This window comes from Dama dama, chromosome 1 (genome assembly GCF_033118175.1).
Source record: "Dama dama isolate Ldn47 chromosome 1, ASM3311817v1, whole genome shotgun sequence".
In the NCBI taxonomy this organism is placed as follows: Eukaryota; Metazoa; Chordata; class Mammalia; order Artiodactyla; family Cervidae; genus Dama; species Dama dama.
This window is the reverse complement of record NC_083681.1, coordinates 39,156,862-39,182,013: the sequence shown is the minus strand read 5'-3', so window position 1 is coordinate 39,182,013 and position 25,152 is coordinate 39,156,862. Positions and strand designations below refer to the sequence as shown.

At 45.1% G+C, this 25,152-nt stretch overlaps 1 protein-coding gene across 1 annotated transcript in view; it reads left to right on the top strand.

Moving 5' to 3' along the window:
* The first annotated feature begins 4,619 nt into the window (after nucleotides 1-4,619).
* The window catches only part of SPON1 (spondin 1), a 301,416-nt gene continuing 280,883 nt past the window's right edge, over nucleotides 4,620-25,152 (top strand). The window contains exon 1 of the mRNA XM_061147291.1: nucleotides 4,620-5,037. Coding sequence (XP_061003274.1) covers nucleotides 4,800-5,037 — 238 coding nt within the window. The 5' untranslated portion in view covers nucleotides 4,620-4,799. The remainder of the gene's footprint in view (nucleotides 5,038-25,152) is intronic.

Here is a 25,152-nt window from a genome sequence, read left to right as displayed (position 1 = left end):
TATGGAGCCAGGCACCATGATGTGCATGGAGGACACAGTGGTGAGCCCCAGAGACAGTCCCTGCCCTTATGGGTACTGGAATCTAGTGATGGAGACAGACAGTGAACAAACACCAAATGTAAAAGTCAAACATAAAAGTGACCATATAACACAACACTTCCCTTGTTGGTGGCTGGTAAAGAATCTGCCTGCAATGTGGGAGACCTAGGTTCTATCCCTGGATTGGGAAGATCCCCTGGAGAAGGGAAGATAATTATAAATCTTGAGAATATTAAGAGAAAGATATCAAGTTCCAGGAGAGCATATAAAGAGGGGCAGGACCTATTCAGGGAAATCTGGAAGGACTTCTCTGGGGAAGCAGTTTTGTACTGAGATCTGAAGGATGCGTAAAAGTTGGTCGGGAGAGGATGGTGGGTGGGAGAGACGAAAGCACTGGATTCTAGGCAGAGAGAACCACACAGACAAATGTTCATAAAACTGAAAAGCCATAGTGGCCAGAGATCATGAGAGCAGGGGCACATGGCCTTGAGAGGCAGATCAAGCAGGGCCTCAGAGGCCACATTAAAGATTCTTTTAGAGCCCCGAAAAGCCAGTGGAAAAGAATTTTAACTGAGGGATTGACATTCTAGTCTGCATTTTAATAAGGATCACTCAGACTTCAGTTCAGAAGATGGACTGGAGGAGAGAAAGAGTAGACATGGGCAGTCCAATTAGGAGGCTGAGCGATGATGACAACTCAGACTGGTGTGGTGCCAGAGGAGATGGCAAAAAATGGACACATCTTAGAGGGAATTGGAAACCAGTGACTTGCTGATGGATTGAATCTGTGCAGAGAGCATGGTGGTCTGACTGGACAGTAGAGCCGGGTTAGGGAAGTTTAGCTTCAGTAGAGGAACTGTAGCTCCATGGGCTGCTCAGAGCCTGCTGTCATAGCCCCAGTGCTGGGGTCACTGTGTAGAGGAAAGAACCCCATTGTTTTGAATCCTGGTTCTTTTCTTCCTTATTAGCCATGGTAGCCAGACAGTAAGGGGCTTCCCTGATAGCTCAGTTGGTAAAGAGTCTGCCTGCAATGCTGGAGACCCTGGTTCAATTCCTGGGTTGGGAAGATCCGCTGGCGAACAGATAGGCTACCCACTCCAGTATTCTTGGGTTTCCGTGGTGGCTCAGCTGGTAAAGAATCTGCCTGTAGTGCAGGAGACCTGGGTTTGATCCCTGGGTTGGGAAGATCCCCTGGAGCAGGCAATGGCAACCCACTCCAGTATGTTTGCCTGGGAAATCCCATGGACAGAGGAGCCTGGAGGCTACAGTCCAAGCGGTTTCAAAAGAGTAAGACACCACCTAGTGACTAAACAACAATCTGAAAAATAGCAGAGGGGATGGGGCCTCCTACCTCACATGGTTTTCCTGTCAATGTTGAATGAGAAGTTAAACTCTTCTGTCCCTTCCTGCTCCATTTCCATCCACCTCCATGTTAGATTTGAATATGCTGATTTAGATGAAAAGACTTTCAAGAACACGTAATTGAGCTATGGGATGTAAAATAAGCTCCCCGAAGACAGGAGCCACATTTTATTTATTTTGGTAGTTTCCTGTCCTCTGAGATAAGATTGGGTACGCTGCCTGAACAACTTAGTTTGTAGTGGTTATATCACCATTATAATTGGAAAAGATTCCTGTAACTATGTATTTAAAATATCTGCCTCTCCCCTAGATTGTAAAATCCACAAAGGCAAGTAATTTACTTGTCATGTATCCCAGTAGAGAGCACGTGGAGCACATTGGACATGAATGAATGAATGAATTTTTGTTCCCTTTGGAGCCCACCACTTAGCACAGAGTTGGCCCCAAATCTGAACTCAAGGACAGCTTGCTGGGTGCACAGGACTGTGCACCGTGGAGTCTACGTGAAACCTGAGCCGGTCCAGCCACAGTGGAGATAATTCACTCAGGACACAGAAGTGAATTTGAATGTCAACTCCGTAAAGGAAGGCTGCTAGGTGGAGCAGGTGCTGCTAAGGATCAAGGAGAGTCAGGCTGAGAAAAGAGCATAATTGGCGTCTGCCAAGGGACCTCTGGGAGAAGGTGCCCTCTTAATCATGGCGGGGAGAGTCCAGCACATGGACTGGGGGCAGGTGAAGAGGAATGGAGGCCTCCGATGCAGGTGGCTCCTCTGGGCTGTTTTTTAGTGATGTCAAAGAGAAAAACCTGACCTGGAAAGGAAAGAAGATTGCTTTTTAAATGCAGGCTCTTGAGGTGTGTTGACAGCCCAGGGGAAGGAGAGGGTGCTTAACCAAAGCTTCTGAGAGTGCTTTGGATGCTTGAGCACAGACGGCAGGCAGAGGCATTACTGGCATCCCTGAGCCAGACCTGATCTCCGTTAGTGTGATACCCAGGGCCAGACCCACCTGTTAAGCCTGGGGGTGGATGTCAGGCCCAGTATTTTGCATGCCTCATTTCTTTAACTCTCAGTTAAGTTCAGTTCAGTTGCTCAGTCGTATTTGACTCTGCAACCCCATGACTACAGCACACCAGGCTTCCCTGTCCCTCACCAACTCCCGGAGCTTGCTCAAACTCATGTCCATTGAGTCGGTGATGTCATCCAACTATCTCACCCTCTGTTGTCCCCTTCTCCTCCTGCCTTGGGACTGGATGCCATGATCTTGGTTTTCTGAATGATGAGACTGTTAAATGTCATTTAACTCTAGCACCCTCTAGAGAAAGGCTATATATTAGCCCACAGGCGTACATGCACCTTTTCTGAGCATGGAGAGGTTAAATAAATTGCACCTTTTCTGAAGCTTGGAGAGGTTAAATAAATTGCTCAAGTCTCACAGTGGGTGAGTGGCAGGACTAATTTTTTGTTTGTTTGCTTTTTTATTTTTAATTGGAAGATGATTGCTTTACAATATTGTATTGGTTTCTGCCATACATCAACATGAATCAGCTATAGGTGTATATATATGTCCCCTCCCTCTTGAACCTCCTTCCCACCTCCCGCCCCGTTCCACTCCTCTAGGCTGTCTCAGCACCAGGTTGAACCCCCTGTGTAATACAGCAGGCTCCGCTGGCTATTTTACATATGGTAATGTGTATGCTTCAGTGTTACTCTCTCCATTCATCCCACTCTCTCCTTCCCCCAGTGGGTCCACAAGCCTATTCTCTATGTCTGTGTTTCCATTGCTGTCCTGAGAATAGGTTCCTCAGTACCATTTTTCTAGATTCTTTATATATATGTGTTAATACATGATATTTGTTTTCTCTATCTGACTTACTTCACTCTGTATAATAGGCTCTAGGACTAACGTTTGATTCAGGTCTGTCCCCAAGGAAACACTGGGAGAGATTCTTGCACCTGGCTTTCTCTGTCTGGCTTTGGGGTTGGTGCCTGAGGCTCTGGCCAGTAAGCATTCAGGCTCAGCTCCTCTCCAAACATCTGTCACTGGGGACTGGGAACCTGAACTAAAGTCTAAGCCAAGAAAACACAAGCTTTTCTTTGAAACCTTCAAAATCTCTTTCCAGAGCTCTATGAGGACTCCCCTGGGCTCTAGGCACTTTTGTCTTTGTGGGCTTCTTCCTTCATAAAGCAACAGTAAACATTATATTTTATGACTGTGTAAATCAAAGTACACATAAATTAGTACTATATAGTAAAATATTTTATTAGACCTAAATTTTTTTTTCTTTTGATTTTAAAGAGAACATTTTCAGGAATCGCCAAAAGTATTACAAGGCGTAGCACTGTGCCTACGGGGGCCAATGGATGAATCATTCTTGCTCCTTTCCATCCATCAGTCTGACCTGTTCCAACACACTATGAGAAGGGCAATAAAGTCAGATAGCCATGGCATCTGACCCTGACTTAACTGGTCAAAAGCCTCAGTTTGCTCCTCTGTAAAATGAATGAAAGTAATGTCACATTTATTCTGTGCAGTGAGAGTGGAGAAGGTGAGCAGATGTAAGTAAACCTCCCAGAATATGGCCAGGCACAGAGGTGAATGATAATCGCTAGTTGGGGCCGACTCTTTGCAACCCCAAGGACTGTAGCCTGCCAGGCTCCTCTGTCAATGGAATTCTCCTGGCAAGAATACAGGAGTGGATTGCCATTTCCTTTTACAGGAGATCTTCCGGACCCAGGGATTGAACACAGGTCTCCTGCATTGCAGGCAGATTCTTTACCATCTGAGCCACCAGGGAAGCCTACTATTAAGAGATGTTTCTAAATATAAAGACAGGTCAACTTAAAAAGTATCAGCAGATACATGCTTGACTTTATCTTATAAGGTATAGACAGTGCATTAGAACATGGCACAGAGTAGGTATGCAACAAAAGTTAGTTCTCAGTCTGTCCCTCCTTGGAGCACCCGCCTCCACAGGGTCCAGGGGTTGGGGTGGCAGCCTCGTGGTGGGACAGAGCCCGCAGTGTCCCTGGACCCTATGATTTCCTCGCCAGACCCTGGGAATTCAGCGTCGCAAAATAAACACCACCGCGCCGCTAATCGCCAGCTCAGAAACAAAACAGCGCTGCGCTGGGGATCTGGGCAAAATCAGCCCTCCCTCCTCCTCCTCCTTCGCCGCCGCCCTCCCTTCCTCGCGCTGCTGGGCTTGCTCGGCTCTGCTCAGCGCAGCGCAGCTCGGCAGCCGCCTAGCCTAGGCAGCACGGTCTCCGGGTCGCCAGCACCAGCTCGGAGCTCCGCTGCCCGCCTGGGCTCTGCCAGGTCTCGTTTCCGCGGGGACCCCTTCGGGCAGGAGTCGTGTGGCGACAGCCAGCGGCCAGGGCACAAAGTTGGGGGCCCGCGAGGATGAGGCTGTCCCCAGTGCTCCTGAGGCTGAGCCGGGGTCCAGCGCTGCTGGCCCTGGCGCTGCCCCTGGCGGTGGCGCTGGCCTTCTCCGACGAGACCCTGGACAAAGTGCCCAAGTCGGAGGGCTACTGCAGCCGCATCCTGCGCGTCCAGGGCACGCGGCGCGAGGGCTACACCGAGTTCCGCCTCCGCGTGGAGGGCGACCCCGACTTCTATAAGCCGGGAACCAGCTACCGCGGTAAGTAGCCCGCCGTGGTGTTGGGGGCGCGGGACCTGGCCCCCGGAGGGCGCCGACCGCGCGGTGCCGGAGGAGGGCGCACGGTTCCCAGGCGCACGGTGCCAGCGCAGCCCGCCGAGGGCCCTTCTGTCCTGGATGCCCTATCCTTTGAGCTCCGAGCCAGTGTCCGGCGCCGTCGCGGGGCCGCAGCCAGGAGATGCAGCCCCCAAGTCCGAAGCGCTGTTCCCGGGTGTGGGCCGGAGCTGAGCGACGCGTCACTCTGGCCTGGCTTCTACCCCGGCCGGTTCCAGGAGAGCGGTGGAGACTCGCCGCCTTTCTCCAGATCCGTCTCTGGGGTCGAGGGGACCCTGGCTTCTTTTAGTCGGGTCCTAGTCAGGGTGGTGACTCCGGCTTTCCCCACTCCCATCCCTGAAGGAGAGGAAATCAGCTTTTCACAGACCAGCCCCCAGTGGGACGGTCATTCCAGCTTCCCCGGACGGATCCCTACAAGAGAAGGGACTTGGGCTTCTCCCCTAACTGGTCCTAGGGCGGAGGGAGGAGAGGAGGAGAGCCTGAAGCTTTTCGGAAGGTTGCCTGAAAAGAACTCCAAATATTCTTTGACGGTCCCAGGCGAGGGAGAAGACCCTGGATTTCTAGGACAGGCTCCCAGTGGACTGAGAGCTCTAGGTAGTTTCGAACAGGGAGGGGAATCCAATCAAGACCGAAAGGGAAGCCCAGATTCCTGAGGCCTGCTCCCTGGAGGCCAGAGCGGCTCCCGCAACCCCGAGTCTCAGTACCCCCAGAAAAGCGGTCTCTAAGTTCCTCAGCTGACAGCCGGCTTTCGGGAGCGCAGAGAGGGGATGTCCAAAGCAAGTGAGCGCCTCCCGGGCCTCACAGGCAGCTCGACCAGCACAGACCTGAAGACCCCTGACGCCATGCCCAGAGCCCAGAGCCCCTCTCTTAAGCCGGGTCAGCTCCCCATGCATCTTTTCGCTGCCGTTCTCCATCAGGAGCCAGGACACCAGGCAGGGAAGGAAGCCTGCCCAGCCTCACCCGGGGCCCCGCGGGCGGGGAGTGACAGGGCACGTGTCTCTTCACCCCGGGCCCTTTCATAAGTCAATTCTGGGGCTAAGCAAGGAAGAGAGGGGCTTCGGGGCACTCGTGGGGCAAACGGGCCCACAGCCACCGCCCTTCCATCCCCACTTTCCCCCGTTCCTAAGCGTCGCGAGAGGAAGCTATGGGGGCAACATTGGAGAAAGTTTGGGGTAGTGCCAGCTGGAGCCCGGGTCACACAGGCGACCAGAACCAGGGACCACCCTTTCCAGAATGCTTCTCCCATTTTCCTGGGTTTGTGTTCCCGATTCTCTCCGCCTGGAGCTACCCAAAGCATAGTCGGCTTGTGGACGCGCTCCATGCCTGGCGGGCAGTCCTTGCAAGCCCGTGCGGCTAGGCGGGGAGGGGGCGGGGGGTACTCTGCGCGGAAGGCTGGGGGTGGGGTGGAGAACACCCGGCCCGGCCCCCAGCGCGCTGGCAGCGGGTTGGCCCGGCAGCCCAGCAAGCCGAACCTACATGCGGTCGCAGCCTCTTCCCCCCAGCGGGGAAACAGCCAGTCCCCTCCGTGGACGGGAGGGAAGTGGGCGTAACCCCACTGGCCTCTTCAGCCCTCCCCCAAACCGAGGACCTGAGTTCCCTGGGAAAACTGCCCCAGCTCCACGTGGCAGCGAAAGAGGTGGCTCTGCAGTCCGTCCCGGGTTTAGTAGCTGTGTGACCTTGTGCAAGTCCTTTAATTTCTCGGATCCTATTTCCCAGTTATTGAAATCAGATGTTTGTCCAGCTACCCTGGGCGGTCTTAGGGAGTAAATGAGTGCATAAAGATGAGCGTGCCTGAGCTACAGTGGGTTCCTCGTATATATTAGTTTGAGTTGTCTATGAGGCCCAAACGGTTTAATAATTGAGGGATGTACACGGTCAGGTTCAATTTTGTTTCTGCCACGTGTGCGTCTGTGTGTCTAAAAGTAGGTTTTCTCAGCACTCCTTCAAGCCAATCTACCAATGGATGCCAGTTACCTGGTTCTCATAAAATAACTGAATGAATGAATGATTTCTCCATATTAGGAGGTTTGCTTAAGACTATTCCTAGTTTAGGACCAGGAGAATTTCTTTTGGGGATAATCAAGGTTAGTCTGCAGCCCAAGAGTCCTACTGGGTCTCTCTTCCCACATGAATCTTCCCAGTTTGGCTGAGCACTGGCAGTGAGGGATCCCAGCACTGAGACAGAGATGCATCTGGGATTCACGTGAATAGACGGGTTCCATGATGGCCTAAGTATCCATGGACAGCAGGTGAAAACTGGGATTAGACTTTCACCTTATAGATTATGCCAGCCTACAATGTTAGTCTTGAACTCTGATGCCCTACTCAGGCTATTGGTGGGCAATTATCTTACCTCTTTTCTGGTGGCTAAGAGATCTTGCAGGAACCAGGCTAATGCCTTCTGAGTCAGTACTTTGGATTAGCAAACCTGATTCCGCCACTCAAAGTTAGGAAGAAAAAGGGCACTGGCCTGGTTTTTGACATTTTCTGTTGGCTTATACTTTCTTAGAATAGTTACATTAGAGGTAAATCTAATACATTCTGCTCCAGGTATTGACTTAGGGCTGTGGAAATTAACATTCCCCTGGTGTTCTGTTTGCTTTTTTATTTTTTTACTGAATTAGAGCACCTCACAATCTTTGGAATCAATGGCCTGTTTTCCTGCCTCAAACCTTTGTCCTCAGGATTCCAGTTCATCCCCAGAGAGCTTCCACTCTCCATGCCGCCACTCCCACCCTCCCATCTCATCGTATCCTTTAGATATTCTAGACTGGAGTAAAATGGTCACTATTTAAAAAAAAAAAAAAAAAAAAGGAAACATGGGGTTTCTTCTCAACAGTCAGGATCCAATTGAGATGATGATTCAGCCTTTTCCCAAGTTGTTAGTACTATATTGACTGCCTCCTCTCTCCCACCACATCTCTACCCTCCCTCCCTCTTTCCCTCAATACCACTCCCTCTGCAATAATTGTGCTTTAGAAAGCTCTGAAAGGCTTGCTCTGTTTCTGACCATGGCCTCCTTTGAAAAAGAGATTACAGTGATTAAAAATAACAAGTTGAGGATCCTCAAGGGGCTTCCCTTATAGGAGGACAATTTGCAGGACCAGTCATTCCCAGATCACAATTTCAAGCCAAATAGAAGAAAATCAGCTGAAATGTTCAAGAATTGATTGAAAATAAGAGACTCTTTTGTCTGTCCAAAGGTCTGTTTATTAGGAAAATAAAGCCAGACCCTGGCTAATGAGAGTGGCTTTTCCTAGATGCTCTTTAAAGGGAAATTTCAAGGAACTTGATGGGGAAAGAATGTCCAGGCGAGATTTCAAAAGCTTGTCCAACTTCAAGCATAATTAAGGGATTTATTCTAAACCGGGAGGTTTGGAGACCTCCAAAGCTGCTTTGCCTTCTCTTTCTTTTTCTCATTCTGGGGCACACACTGTCATAAGAATGTGTGTCCCAGAGTGTCCCATCTCCACCTGGTAGAAAGAACACAGGCTTTGATGTTGGCTGGGTCTGTTTCCACTCTGGCTCAGTCACACATTCACTGTGTGACTATAGGCAGGCCACTTTACCTTTCTGAGCCACAGTTTCTCCACCTGTAAAATGAGACAGCTTCTCCCACTGTGCTAGTGTAGCTGTGAGAATTAGAGCTGTGAGAATTAGAAATAATCCATGTCAAAAGAAACTGTCATACAGTAGGATATATTATATATATATACATGCACACGTACATACATACATATATATAATGTTATGAGATCATTATTTATTTTGGAAATAGAAAAATACTTGGCAGCTAACACTGGATAAGACATTGTGTTAAGTGCTTCCTACTCATCTTGCATATTCTTTCCAGTACTTTGGGACAATTTACTATTTTTATTTTACAGTTGAGGACACTAAGCCTCAATAATCAGTGGAGTAAGGATACAAACTAAGGGATCTCTAACTGCTAAATCTGTACTCATAACTAGTTTTCTATACTGACTCAATAAAATGAATTAGTGGAATGAATTCACCCTGCTACCCTCAGTCTTCCGGGTGGTGTGTCTTTGTTGAAGGAAAACAGCAACAACAAATCAAGATAATAACTGACATATCTTGGGACACTAAGTCTGAAGTGATGGGTCCTTATTTACATTTGCTCTTTTTCTTCTTGTAGATTTCAGTATTGCATTTGCCCATAAACCAAAGGATTAATTTAGAAACATGAAGAACCTTGCCAGATGTTGACCAATTCCTTTTGTTTGTGGGGAAACAGAAACAAATTGGAAAGAAAGAAACCTTAATTTGACTCTTGTTTTATTTTTACATGCAGATATTATACTACCATGTCGGTAAAATTATACGTTTGAAAAGTATATACATAGAATATGAAAAACTTAAGCTGGATGAGGTCTTTTAAATAAACTTTTTATGTAGTGGTTTTTTAGAATTAAGCACTGCTGATGATATTGTAATTATTTATGAGTGACCCTCTTGTTTGCTCTTTTCTTTTTATTATATAACTTTAATTTTTAACTTTTGCTCTCTTTTTTTAAGTAGTTCAAATCATTAATAAAAATTAAAAAGATGTATACATATATAAATGCTTAATGGTTGTGGGGCTTGTTCCTTTGAGTTTGATGAAACACAAAAGTCAGAGCGTACAAAAAATGAAGCATATAAATTGAAATTTTTCAAGGTTTAAAACTTGAGTACTTACCTATACAAGTTAAGTGTACCTCTCCAGCTGGCTGACTGAACTGGAACAAGAGATTATAATTGTTGAAATGTTTACAAACATGCTATTTGCTTATTATACATAGAATGACAGATGTAGATCAATACCAATTTCTGTAGAGGAAAAAACTTTAGCCATCTTGTATTACTTAGGATACAGGCTAAGCTCATTACAAAAAGGCCAGAGAATACAATGTTTTAAATGAGAGGTAAATGGGAAGTCCAAGATGATGGGCAGCTTGCTGCACATGGCCACCCAGGAACCCAGGTTCCTTCTCTCGTTGCCCTGTGTCTTCTAGCACTCTGCAATCCAGAAGTAGCCACAAGTCACAGTACCTGAAACATGGCTAGTCCAAATTAAGCTGTGCTATAAATATAAGACACACACTGGTTGTTGAATAATTAGTATGAGAAAAAGAATAAACTTCTCATTAACAATATTTTGTATTAATAACATATTGAAATGATAATTTCAATTGTTGTTTAGTTGCTAAGTTGTGTCCAACTCAACCGCATGGACTGTAGGCCGCCATACTCCTTTGTTCATGAGATTTTCTGGGCAAAGAGTGGGTTGCCATTTCCTTCTCCAGGGAATCTTCCTGACCCAGGGACTGAACCTGCATCTCCTGCTTGGCAGGCAGAATCTTTGTACCACTGAGCCACCAGGGAAGCCCCAATAATTGCATATGCAAGCTAAATAAAATATAGTTAAAATTAATTTTACTTGTTTTTCATTTGTTTCTACTGTACACTTATTAACAAGTAAAATGTATCTCCCCTGGAAAAATAATGTCTCACGTTCTCTTGCTCAGTGACATGTCCTCTAGGTGAGTTTTCTCAATGGTGTGTGAATCATTAGAGGGAAGGAGTGTTGGGTGTGTGTGTGTGTGTGTACATGTGCTTGCATGTGATGCGCTGATAGGGTTCATACTGAGAAGAAAAAAGGGGCCAATATGTTAGAGTAGCTTGTCTGCCTCACCTTCTTCCTCAGTAAAGGAGGAAGCAGCAGGGAAAGAAAGGATGAGGGAAAAGTTGGAAAAGCAAGAAAATGCAAGAGAGGGAGAGGAAAAAAGAGAAGAGGGGAAGAAGGAGAAACAGAGGAAGGGGAAAGGAGGAAAGAAAAAATTCACTGGGATATACATTTAGAATGAAAAAGAATGAATTTACATTTTTTTTAGATTTTTAAATTCTTAATGAAGAATATCATTTTCATCCTTTTAATGGATAATTTCCCTCAAATCAGACCCCATTGATCTGATATTGTTTTATTAAGATTAATTTTAAAATAAGTGCTCTTAATTTGCTATGGACTTTACTAAATTTTCTGATATCAAAGTTTTTTAATTGATATAGTTGATTTACAATGTTAGTTTCAGGTGTACAACATAGTGAATCTATATGTACATATATTCTACATATATTCTATATATACATACATACATGTGTGTTTTTCAAGAGAAGAGTCCTATCTTGAGGGTTAGATTCAAGAGTCATTATGGAAAGCAAAATCACATAAGTGAAAATTACTCCTTAAAAATCCTTTGCAAATGTACGTAAATTATCACAAGGATACTAGATTCAAACTAGCCTTATTTATGTGCCCCTGCAGATAGTTTTGTTAGTGGGAATAGAAACATACTGATATTTCTCAGGAAGTCCAGCATCTATTTTTCCCTCCAACATTGGAAGAGACCAATGTTTCCTCGGCTGAATACTGTATAAAACCATTGGTTTGCATGTCCCTAGACACTGACGTGACACGTATGAAATACCATCTGATGAACTGGGAGAACCAAGAGTCCCAGCTCATGCTCACTCAGGCACATGAATACATGTATGTGCCTGAGTGAGCATGAGCTGGGAAGTGGCAAGTGGCCCAAATGATCTCAAGTATTATTTCCTCTCTCTGTTTTTAATCTAATGGTGTGCAGTTGTGTCTGGTTCCAGTCACATGCATTTCTCTGGAGCACCTACTATGTCAGAGAGCTCACCATGTCACACAAGCTATCTGTGTGGCTGGCTAGTTCTTGCTGATTTAAAGTTTCCCGTTTTTACTGGGTATCTTGGCTGGGCTGGAGTTGAGGCTAGGATAGGAAGAGTAAGCAGTGAGGTAACACCCCAAGAAGGCCTTTTTGAGCTCTACATAGACAAGGCTTCTAACTTTCAAAGTTTAAAACTTGAGCACTCACTTATACAAGTTAAGTTGTCCCTCTCCAGCTGGCTGACTGAACTAGAACAAGTATTCAAAACTGCCATGAAAAGTTCAGGGAAACTTTAAACGGGAGCCTGCTCACATCCACTGATTTGCTGGGGTCCAGGAGACCCAGGGGAAATAACCTGGATCCGGTCTACTGTTGTAGTTCTGATATTTGCAAACACAGACCAGGTGGGGGTCTGGGGGTGGGAAGGACAGGGAAGGGCTTCAAGTACAAAACACTGTGTGGGGGGTGGGAGTGTGGGAGGATGGGCAGATGCAGTAGTGGGAAGACCTGAATTCTCGGTGTTGCAGGAAGCTCTTCTGATGCTCCTCTTCTTCCCTTCCCCCCCCTCTCCTCCTCTCTCTCCATTTTCTTTTCCTCCTTTTCTTTCTCCACCTCCTCCTCACAGCAGCAACCCTGCCCTTTGAATTTCCCAAATACACCGAGCTCATTCCCACTCCAGGGCCTTTGTATATGCTCTTCTCCATGCCTAGAATGCCCTACCCCCTGATCTTTCTATGACTCACTCTGTCTTTTATGTCTCAGCTCAGATGTCATTTCTTTAAAGAGGCTTCTCTGACCACCAATTGATGTTTCCCATTACTTTTGCCTGGTGTTATTTTCTTCATAGCCCTGAACCACTCTCTGAAATGATCTTGTTTATCACCTGCTTCCTCAAGCCAGAATACAAGCTTTATGAGAGCAAAGGCTTGTCCTTTATTATTGGCTACTTTATTGCCAGCACCCGGAACATTGTGTGGCCATCACAGGCCCTAAATCATTATTCACAGAAAAATGAAAGTATTGTTTAAATCCCAAGAACCCCTCTGAGAGAGAGATGTGAGATCTTCCTCTAAGAGAGCTGGATAGAAGGAAGGGACAGCATTTCTCCCTCTGCCAGACAGAGGTGAGGCCAAGGGATGGGGACAGATGGCAAGGATCTCCAGGCGGTGGCAGCAGAGAGAAAGGATGCTCAGTGCCCTGGGGGTATTGGCTGGAGCCTGAGGGCTGGCAGATGGTCTGGGTCCAGGGTGACGGCTGTTGGAAGGGAAAGACTAGCAGTCCCATGCACAGTGGAAAGCGGAATTGTTGATGGTTCAGAGGTGAGGAGCACATGGACAGCAGGCAAGGGAGCAAAGGGAAGCAGCTGCAGCCTCAGGTGCTGACTCTGACTACCTGGAGAAGAGGGCACAGGGGATTGTTGAGCCCTCAAACCTAGACACCAGTTATTAAAGTGACTTTCCCTGAAATCAGCACTTTGTGAGTTATGTGTGTGGTTTCCAAACCTAGCTATGCATCAGAATCCCTTGAAAAGTTAAATATATATACACACACGTGTACACACACATATATTATATTATATATATATATGTATATATATATCTTCACTGGCCCCACCCTAGCAAAAGGCTGGATTCCAGAAATCTATATCCTTTCTTTCTATCTTTTTTTTTAAAGCAAGATGATGAGACGCAAAGAGAAGGTGGTGACTTCTCTGTGCATGTGCTTCCCCAGCCTCCTAGTCCCACATACTTTAGCACCAGGTCACATCACCGCCCTGTCCTGTTACTGTCAACACAGTGGCCAGTGGCGTGTCCTCAAAACCGACGACACAGTGGTGGCATTCCCCTGCCTTGGCTGTGAAGTGGTGGGAGGGAAGAGCTGCGAGCTTGCTGTAGGTGACAACGCTCGCACGAGCGGAGCCTGAGCCGCGGTGGACTGCGTCGTATTGTACATCTCGGCAGCCAGAGACTGCCTCACGTGTAACTTCTACTCATCGTTTGGGGTCTGTCTCTTGGAGTCCAGCAAAGTAAGGTCTCCCCTTGGCCAAGTGTCAGACCTTGAGGTGTTTGTGGAGAAACAGCTGCCATAAATCCTGATTAAATTGCTTGTTTCTTCAACCATTCTTTGTGGGACCCTGTTTCTTATTCCCTGCACCTTGGACTCCAGATGTGCTCTGATAGGGAGGGAACATGGTGGAAGGATTATCTCCCTCGTTCTGGACACTGTGTTTGTGTTAAGCTTGCCAGGTCTCGTGTTCGCTGTTTTGGCAGCTGTGTCATACTCTGGAATCATACTGAGCTTGCAGCCAGCAAAAAATTCCTGAGATTTGATGGGAAGGCTTGCTGCCCTCCTTTGCCTGTACTAGTGAAACTGTTCCTTGAATATCAGCTTTGATATGATTCCCCATTAGACTTAATCCAGCATGTTTGGGCCCATCCTGCTAGCTGTCAACCATTCATGAATCTGGATTCTGTCATTGAGTGACCTATTCACATAATCTAATTTTGGATCATCCACAATTTTGACAAGCCTTAGAAATCTTTATCTAAGAAGTTGGTAAGAATGATGAGCAGGTCAGGGCTTAGGACAGAGCATTCTGACCTGCCTTAAAATCTTTGTCTAAAAAGCTGACATCCAATTAAAATAGCTTGGAAGTCAACCAATTTTCTGTTGCCTCAATGACATTTAAATACTAACTGCCACCCTGCTGGTCAACCACCTCAGTTTAGTTACAGATACTGTTTCTTTAGCTTGTTAATGAATCTTACAGTCTAGGTCGAATTATTTTCTTTCTTTGCTCCCAAATTAGTCCAGAGTCTTTCCACTGCAAGTAACAGGAACAAAGTCTAACTAAAGCAAAAAATAGAATTATTGAGCCTTATATTTGGAAAGTTCAGGGGTGGATCTGGCTTCAGGTTTAAATGGATCTAGGGACTTGAACAAAGTTCTCTCTCTTTCTCTTTTTCTCTCCCTTTTCCTTTCCTCTCCATTGTTTCCAGTCCCTTTTTTTGCCTTCTCTCTCTTTCCATCCTTTATCTCTTGGCAGCATTTTTGTGTGTTGACATAGTTTTTCTTACTGCAGATAAACTTTCTCTAGGGAATGCCAGGGAAGGTAACTGTTAACAACCTTCAGTGAAAAGTCTTTCAGTTCAGTTCTGTAAGTGAAAGAAAAGTGCTTTTCCCTTTAATTCCAAACTGAAAAATTCCAGGGAAGGGTTCTGATAGGTCACGTACCCAGGGGAATGGGATACATTACAATATGGAGGTAAATTGCTTCTGTGTCACTTCTGTGACTTGATATTTCAGGAAGGAGAAGGGAGACAATGATTGGCAGCCCCAAAGATTACATGGTCAGAGGAAAGGGAGATGTGGGTATCTTAGCATGTGTTCCTTAGAACTTCCTTCCCTAGTCCAAATCCCCAGCTGCATTCTCTTGGCTGGTATATCTCTGAGAGGGAAGCATCCTTCCCATCCATTCCTCTTCCCATCTACATATTGGTCAGCTCAGGGCCCATTCACCTGGCTCCCAGCTGTTCCACAATGAGGGAGCACATGGGGGAAAGAATGAACTTCTCTTGAGTTGTGCAATGTATTTGTATACCTTATCTCCTTTAGTCTTTACGACAAATGCATGAAATGATAGTGATGATCCCTCTTTTAGGAGAGGAAACTCATTTATCTTTAAATATATTTTATTAGCAAAATTTATAAATACTTAATATTATAAATATTCATTAATTGTCATAATAACAATATAAATACTATTAGTGCCATTTTACAGGAGATTGTCAGCTGAGATAATGAGAAGTTAAATAATCAGCCCAAGGTAACATGTAGAAAGCAGAGGGCATGGCAACCCACTACAGTGTTCTTGCCTGGAGAATTCCCGTGGACGGAGGAGCCTGGTGGGCTACAGTCCATGGGGTCGCAAAGAGTCAGCCACAACTAAGTGACTAAGCACAGCACAGCAACATGTAGAAAACAGGAATTTGAACCCAGATCTGTTAGCTACAACCATTACACATCCATACCTACAGTCCTTAAAACTTTAAATATGCATGATCTTTAGTTTTGAATGGGAGGGAGTTCATCTCTCCCAGGGAATGTTGGGAACATTCACTGAGGAAGGTCATCCAAGAGAACAGCATAAGCCAGCCCCACCCCATGACTGGCTCACCCTTGCTCACCCAGGATTTGTAGTCCTGCCTTCGTATTTGCCAACCTGTCATTAAGCACCACCTGCCAGCTCCTGGCTAGGTGGGCTGAACTGCCAGTTTCTAAGTGAGGCATGTGAGTCACAGCTGTCCAGAGCTCTGCAAGTGCAGAATCAGGACGGGACCACTATAGCTAATGTCATACTCCGGCAGTCCTTACAGCCAGCCCCATGTTACAAGTTGAGGTGGCAGCTCAAGTTCATTGTTGCTGATATGTGGGGCATGAAGACTTGGCATCTCAGTAACATAGAGCAGGTGGATGGCAGGGGCTGGCCTTGTAATGGAACTGGAATCTGGTTTAAGATCTTCTCATTGAGGTTGGGACTGGAAGGGTCTGAAGCCCAGAGGTAGGGTGGGGAGAGTGGCCTAGACAAGATCCAGTGATGACAACAGGCATAGCAGATGCCCTGAAGTTTATATTAGAGGGTTGACAAACCAATATTTGAAAGGCCAGAAGGTTCTTTGGGAATTAGGTGGGACTGGAGTTTTCATATACTTAGGAGGGGAGAACTCCACCTTAGGTGGAGATCTGAGGCCAGGCCCCAGTGTGAAACATCAGTCCTCATATAAACAAGGCAGGCCAGAGAAGCCCTTGCCTCTGAGCTGGTTTTTAGGGAAAGGTTGTAATCCGTCTTCCAGTCTGGTTTTCCTAAAACATAAATTAATACGACATTCCCCAACTCAAACCCTCCATTGTGTCCTTGTCACCTCCAGAATGGTATCCACACTTCTTAGCAAGACTTCAAAGATGTTTCAAAGACGCTTCTCCTCTTCCTCCCCTAGCCTCTTATAATATCCTCTCTCCCAGCTTGCAACTAATAAAATACAGACTTACTTCTGGTTTGTAAAGCCAAAGCTGGCCCACCATGCCTTCCCCTCTCTCTGAGATGCTGTTGTTCCTCTTTTCCACTGGACAAACTCCTATACTTCATTCAGTTTGCAGCTCAAATGCCCCTTCTTCCATGACTCACCTTTAACTCCCCCAGTAGACACAGACGTTCTCTCCTCTGGGATCCCAGAGCACTTCATTCATACATCCATAACACCCATCATATAAAAATACTTGCCAATGCAGCCTTTTCCCCCAGCTCTTAGACTGTGTGCAGAGGCTAGGTCTTTTCTCTGTGTGTCTCTAGAGATGTAGTTCAAGACAGAATGGGTCTGTGTTTCATAAAGTTTACAAGTTATTAGAGGAGACCAGCATTTAACAAATAACTCACAAATATTTAATTGAGATTGGGTGAGAAGTATTCAAGGGGAAAAAAAAGGTGTGTTGAAAGGCTATATTGTGTGGGGGTGGGAGGGGCTGAGAGGCCATCATGAGACTCACTCTCTAGGGCGTGAGGAGCTGCAAGAAGACTCAGTTAATTATAAAGACTTATCCAAACCTGTGCAGAACCTGGCCCTGTGACTATCAGCCCCAAAGACAATGATCTCCACTGCAGTCCTCTCAGTGGTCCTCCATTGTCTCCGGAGACTCAGCCTCTGGAGATTGACCCTGCTGCTGCTGCTGCTGCTAAGTCACTTCAGTCGTATCCAACTCTGTGCGACCCCATAGATGGCAGCCCACCAGGCTCCCCCATCCCTGGGATTCTCCAGGCAAGAACACTGGAGTGGGTTGCCATTTCCTTCTCCAATGTGTGAAAGTGAAAAGTGAAAGTGAAGTCGCTCAGTTGTGTCTGACTCTTCGTGACCCCATGGACTGCAACCTACCAGGCTCCTCCGTCCATGGGATTTTCCAGGCAAGAGTACTGGAGTGGGGTGCCATTGCCTTCTCCGAGATTGACCCTGAGGACCAGCTTTTTAAAACTCATTGTAGGTTAATCAGCTTGCTGAGTGTCATGATCTTTATCATCATCATCATTTTGATCATCATCTTCATTCCCAACATCACCAAGACCACCATCATCATCCTTTACAATTTTGAATCCTTTATATATATGCCAGGCACTGTGGTAAATGTTTATTTAGTCATCTTTACATTCATAAAGAAAGGTAATATTATTAAACCCGTTTTTTAAAAATGAGTAACAGGGAGGTTAAATAAGGTCATATACTTATTAAGTGGTAGCTCTGGGACTCTAATCTGAAATCTTTGCTTTTAACCAGTTCCCTATATATGCTCCAGAGTGGCTCCAAATGGACTTTTAAAAAATTTTTTATTTTAATCCTTCATAAGCTTTTTTCTTTAATTTCCTGCGTCTCTTAATGACCTCTCTTGGGAAGAACTTGGGAGGAGTCATTAGAGAGAAGATGCTATTATTTATTGCCAAGCAGTTGTCTTCAGTCAATACTGGGACTCAGAACACACTGCACGTTTGTTCCTTTGAGGAGTCATATAATGGGGCTCACTAGAGGGATGGGGATCTCCTCTCTTCCTTCAAATTACACTGTGTGACACAGTCATCACCACCGGTAATTATGGCTTGAAACGCCAAGTTCAGCCTCCAGAGCCTCCATCTTCTGGATTGTGTTCAATAAGGTAAAGTAAAACCTTCGTTTTCTAGAACCTTCAGGAATGCATCATTTTGGGAAGCTGAGTTTATGGGTAGCCCTTTAAATGTTCTGCACAGATATACAAAAAGATGCGTACTCATCATTCAGAAACATTGTTTAATAATATTCTTACAAAACAAAATTTTAATACAGAAAAGTTCACAAGTCTTGCATCTTGGTGAATCATCACTTGTTGAATATACTCATGCAACTGGCACCCAGATCAAGGAATAGAAGGACCTGCACTTCAGAATCACTCCTTGTGTCCCCTTCCCACACTTGAAAGCACTGATCTGACCTCTAGGTTCATAGATTATTGCTTTTCCTGATTTTGGACTTCATATAAATGTCATCGTACTTTTTGTATTCTTTTGTGTCTGTCTACTTTCACGAGAGTCCCTTGGACTGCAAGGAGATCCAACCAGTCCATCCTGAAGAAGATAAGTCCTGGGTGTTCATTGGAAGGACTGATGCTGAAGCTGAAACTCCAATACTTTGGCCACCTCATGCAGAGTTGACTCATTTGAAAAGACCCTGACGCTGGGAGGGATTGGGGGCAGGAGGAGAAGGGGACGATAGAGGATGAGATGGTTGGATGGTATCACCAACTCTGTGGACGTGGGTTTGGGTAAACTCCGGGAGTTTGTGATGGACAGGGAGGCCTGGCGTGCTGCGATTCATGGGGTCGCAAAGAGTCAGACATGACTGAGCAACTGAACTGAACTGAACTTTCACTTAAGACTGTTTGTGAGATAATCCCTGTTGTTGTAGGTAGTAGTAATTTGTTTATTTTTGACTGAAAGGTGCTGCTACAAATGATGCTACTGTGAATATCTGGTAGGTGTCATTTGGTGCATACATGTCTGCATTTCTGTTGATTTAGGAGTGGCAGTACTGGGTCATAGGGAATGTATAAGCTCAGCTTCAGTAAATACTGCTGAACAGTTTTCCAGGGAAGATTGCTCATTTTCAGTTCATCAACTGAGAGTGAGTTCCAGTTAAGAACATTTGATATGTTAATCCTTTTAAGGTTAGTCAGTCTGGTGGACATGCAGTGGTATTTTACTGTGGATTTAATTTGTATTTCCCCATTGACAAATGAGGTTGAGTGCCTTTTTGTATGTTTATTGGTCATTTGGGTACCTTCTTGTGTGAACTTTCTGGAGAAGGAAATGGCAACCCCCCATTCCAGTACTCTTGTCTGGAAAATTCCATGAGCAGAAGAGTCTGGTGGGCTACGGTCTATGCAGTCGCAAAGAGTTGGACACGACTGAGTGACTAACACTTTTTGTGAAGTACTAGTTCATGTGATTTGCCTATTTTTTTTACTTTGGGCTGTCTAATTTTTTCTTATTGATCTTTGAGAGTTCTTTATATATTTTGGATAAAAGTTTCTGGTTAAATGTGTTGCAAATAACTCCTTTCACACCATAGCTTACATTTTTTTATCAAAATTTTATCAAAGACATTGTTTTCATTCCATTTACACATCTTCTTTATCATCAGTGTTTTTAGATGTTTTATTAAAAAAAATTCCCATGCCAAGATCATTCATGTTTTATCTTATGCTACTTTCTAAAACCTTATTGTTTCACTTTTCACATTTAGCTCTACAATCTATGTGAAATTTTGTATGTGATGTGAGGTAAAGACCAAGATTCACCTTTTTATGCACTGTTATCCTGTTGTGTTAGTTGCTCCCTCATGTTTGACTGTTTCCTAATTGTCACTGAAAATATCTTCTTCCCCCACTGCTCTGCAGTACACCCTTAATCATAAATCAAGTTTATATGTATTTGTGGAACTTTATCTGGACCTCAAACTATTCAATTGGCCTATTTTTCTTTCCCTGCTATAGTACACAGGCTTAATTTCTATAGCTGCATTGCCTCAATACCTGGTAGTATAAGTCATCCAACTTTGCCTTTCTTTCTCCAGGTTGCCTTATATATTCTTGGCCCTCTGCACATAAAAATTTTAGAATCAGCTTGTCAATATCACAAAATCATGCTGTGATTTTAATGTAAGTTGCACCAAATTTATAAATCAATTTGAGAAGAATTGACATCTTTACAACACTGAATCTACCAGTCCATGAATATCACTCAGTAAATAGAATTACATACCAACTCTGCTATTCACTGTGCTGGGCTAAGATGTGATTCTTACCTTTGAAGGACTTACAAATAGGTAAACAAATACTTGTGCACAAAATATTTAACATGGTCATCTCATCACTGATAATAGTAGCTAATATTTATTGTTATCTGCCAACAGTGGTTTTAAGGACTTTCATGCATTATTTATGCTTCACATTGATATGTTGAGGTAAACACTGTCATTAGGCTCATTGTATCAGTTCAGTAGCTCAGTTGTGTCCGACTCTTTGTGACCCCATGGACTGTAGCACACCAAGCTTCCCTGTCCATCACCAATTCCCGGAGTTTACTCAAACTCGTGTCCATTGAGTCAGTGATGCAATCCAACCATCTCATCCTCTGTCATCCCCTTCTCCTCCTACCTTCAATCTTTACCAGCATCAGGGTCTTTTCAAATGAGTCAATTCTTTGCATCAGGTGGCCAAAGTATTAAAGCTTCAGCTTCAGCATCAGTCCTTCCAAAGAATATTCAGGGTTGATTTCCTTTAGGATTGACTGGTTTGATCTCTTTGCAGTCCAAGGGACTCTCAAGAGTCTTCTCCAACACCACAATAAAAAACACATCAGTTCTTCAGTGCTCAGCTTTCTTTATGGTCCAACTCTCACATCCATATGTGACAACTGGAAAAACCATAGCTTTGACTATGTGGACCTTTGTCAGCAAAGTAATGTCTCTGCTTTTTAATATGCTATCTAGGTTGTTCATAGCTTTTCTTCCAAGGAGCAAGCACCTTTTAATTTCATGGCTGCAGTCACCATCTGCAGTGATTTTGGAGCCCAAGAAAATAAAGTCTGCACTGTTTCCATTATTTGCCCTTCTATTTGCTATGAAGTGATGGACCAGATGCCATGATGTTTGTCTTTTGAATGCTGAGTTTTAAGCCAACTTTTTCACTTTCCTCTTTCACTTTCATCAAGAGACTCCAGTTCCTCTTCACTTTCTGCCATAAGGGTGGTGTCATTTACATATCTGAGGTTATTGATATTTCTCTTGGCAATCTTGATTCCAGCTTATGCTTCATCCAGCCCAGCCTTTCACTTGATGTACTCTGCATATAAGTTAAATAAGCAGAGTGACAATATACAGCCTTGATGTACTCCTTTCCCAATTTGAAACCAGTCCATTGTTCCATGTCTGGAATTTTAACAAGGTCCAAGGAAAAAGAGCACCCAGGTCTTGATTGGGCAGTCAAAGGAAACATTGCAGAAAAGATGAAAATTTAGCTGATTTCTAAAAACGTTTGCCAGGAATGAAGGAGGTGGAACATTCCAGGTGTATGAATAACCAAGTGGAAAAAAATAATACTGTAGGATGAAATGATATGGGTTTTCAGGAAACTGCCAGTGAGAGAGTCCCAGGACTGAAATGTGGTATAGCAGGGAATGGAAATGTGGTTGGTGAAGCTTCCTGGAGAGGCAGAATCTGTGGGCTCGTCAGTCTATGGAGTTTGAGCTGTAGCCTGAAGTTACTGACTATGCAGCAGAGACTGAGTGTCTAGCTTAGGTTGGGTTCCTCAGAAGCAGATATTATTCATTTCTTAGGGTTCCCATGTTTAGTACCATAAACCGGTAGCTTAAAACAACAGAAATGTATTTGCTCACAGTTCTCAAGGCAAAAAGTCTGATCCAAGATGTCAGAGTTGTTTCCCTTTGGAGGCTCCACAGAGTTCCTTCCACACCTCTCCTAGCCTCTGGTGGCAGTCCTTGCCATTCACTGGCCTGCAGGTGCCTCTCTCCCATCTCTGCTGCTGTCATCACCTGGCATTCTTCCCTGTGTGTTTCTGCGCCTCTTTGATTAAGGACATTGGCCACAGGGGCTTGGACCAATGCACTTGGACTTCAGTTCAGTTCAATCGCTCAGTCGTGTCTGATTCTTTGTGACCCCATGAATCGCAGCACACCAGGCTTCGCTGTTTGTCACCAACTCCCGGAGTTTACTCAAACTCATGCCCATCGAGTTGGTGATGCCATCCAGCCATCTCATCCTCTGTCGTCCCCTTCTCCTCCTGCCCCCAATCCCTCCCAGCATCAGGGTCTTTTCCAATGAGTCAACTCTTCGCAGTTGTACTTAGGGCCACCTTAATCCAGTATTATGATCTCATCTTAACTAATTACATCTGCAAAGACCCTATTTCCAAAAAAGGTCACATTTCCAGGAACCTGGGGTTAGGACTTTAACATACATTTTAGGAGGACACAATTTAACCCAGAACAAACCCTCAGGGGAGGATTGGGGTGCAAGTGACTCTTAAAGGAAGTACTCCCAGGGGAAGCCAATAAGGCGGTTAGGGACTGGGACAGAGGAGGAAGAAACCTCACCAGGCCATGAGCCCAGGTGAGCTCTGATCCTGCAGGGCCATTTAGAGGTGTCAGGTCCTCAGAATCATCACCTGATGAGGTGGGCCTTTCGTGTTAGGCAGAGAGACTCCAGTGACCTGGGTCTGGTCCTTCAGGAACGAGCCGCAGGTGCCAGCCTCTGGAAGCAAAGGCTCATCAGTACCAGGGCCATGTACCAGGGCCTTTGTGTCATGGTACAAAGGAATTTGAGGTGATCTGGGCACAACCCCTTTTATGTCTGCCTCTTACTCTCTGCTCCCCTTCCTCCGGAAGTTTGAAGGCCCCCCACCCCAACCTAGATAACATCAGACTACTGTGGGGCTATCTGTCTATCCCTCAGAGACTCGGTTCTTCCTCTTGACATTAAAGTCATCAGTTTCTGGGTGCCATTGGTTAGCACCCCACATTTCTTGCTCTTCTCTACTTCATTATGTTTTTTTTCTCATCCTTCCTTCGTTCCTTTCTTTCTATCTGAACTTTTATAGACATTAGTAGCCAATCTTTGTGGTTATTGATAAACCTAGGTTCCTTCCATCTTGTGGCTCCAATCCTTCTCCTGGGGCATCAGGGTCCTCTGCTGGATTCCCCTGCATGCAGCAGGCAGAGTTGGGAGAGGAAGGATGGAGAATCATGTAGAAAATTTGGAGGGGCCAGGCAAAAAGAGGCGTTCATCCTGTCTGTCCAGGTTTTCCACCAGCAGAACTGGGACACAAGCAGACCAAACTGCAAGGGAGGCTTGGAATATGTTCCAGCTGAGTGCCCACAAGAAATAGATGTGTTTTGCCACATCCTCAGTTTTCATTCCAATCCCAAAGAAAGACAATGCCAAAGAATGTTCAAACTACTGCACAATTGCACTCATCTCACATGCTAGTAAAGTAATGCTCTAAATTCTCCAAGCCAGGCTTCAACAATACGTGAACTATGAACTTCCAGATGTTCAAACTGAATTTAGAAAAGGCAGAGGAACCAGCGATCAAATTGCCAACATCTGTTGGATCATGGAAAAACCAAGAGAGTTCCAGAAAAACATCTACTTCTGCTTTATTGACTATGCCAAAGCCTTTGACTGTGTGGATCACTACAAACTGTGGAAAATTCTTAAAGAGATGGGAATACCAGATCACCTGATCTGCCTTTTGAGAAATCAGTATGAAGATCAGGAAGCAACAGTTAGAACTAGACAGGGAACAACAGACTGGTTCCAAATAGGGAAAGGAGTATGTCAAGGCTGTATATTGTCACCCTGCTCATTTAACTTATATGTAGAGTACATCATGAGAAACCCTGGGCTGGATGAAGCACAAGCTGGAATCAAGATTGCTGGGAGAAATATCAATAACCTCAGATATGAAGATGACACCACTCTTATGGCAGAAAATGAAAAAGAACTAAAGAGCCTCTTGATGAAAGTGAAAGAGGAGAGTGAAAAAGGTGGCTTAAAGCTCAACATTCAGAAAACTAAGATCATGGCATCTGGTCCCATCACTTCATGGCAAATAAATGGGGAAACAGTGGAAATAGTGTCAGACTTTATTTTTGGGGGGCTCCAAAATCACTGTGGATGGTGACTGCAGCCATGAAATTAAAAGACGCTTACTCCTTGGAAGGAAAGTTATGACCAACCTAGATAGCATATTAAAAAGCAGAGACATTACTTTGTCAACAAAGGTCCACATTGTCAAAGCTATGGTTTTTCCAGTAGTCATGTATGGATCTGAGAGTTGGACCATAAAGAAAGCTGAGCACTGAAGAATTGATGCTTTTGAACTGTGGTGTTGGAGAAGACTCTTGAGAGTCCCTTGGACTGTAAGGAGATCCAACCAGTCCATCCTGAAGGAGATCAGTCCTGAATATTCATTGGCAGGACTGATGCTGAAGCTGAAACTCCAATACTTTGGCCACCTGATGCAAAGAAGTGACTCATTTGAAAAGACCCTGATGCTGAGGAAGATTGAAGGCGGGAGCAGAAGGGGACGACAGAGGATGAGATGGCTGGATGGCATCACCGACTGGACGGACATGAGTTTGAGTAAACTCTGGGAGTTGGTGATGGACAAGGGAGGCCTGGCGTGCTGCAGTCCATGGGGTCGCAAAGAGTCAGACGTGACTGAGTGACTGAACTGAACTGATAGG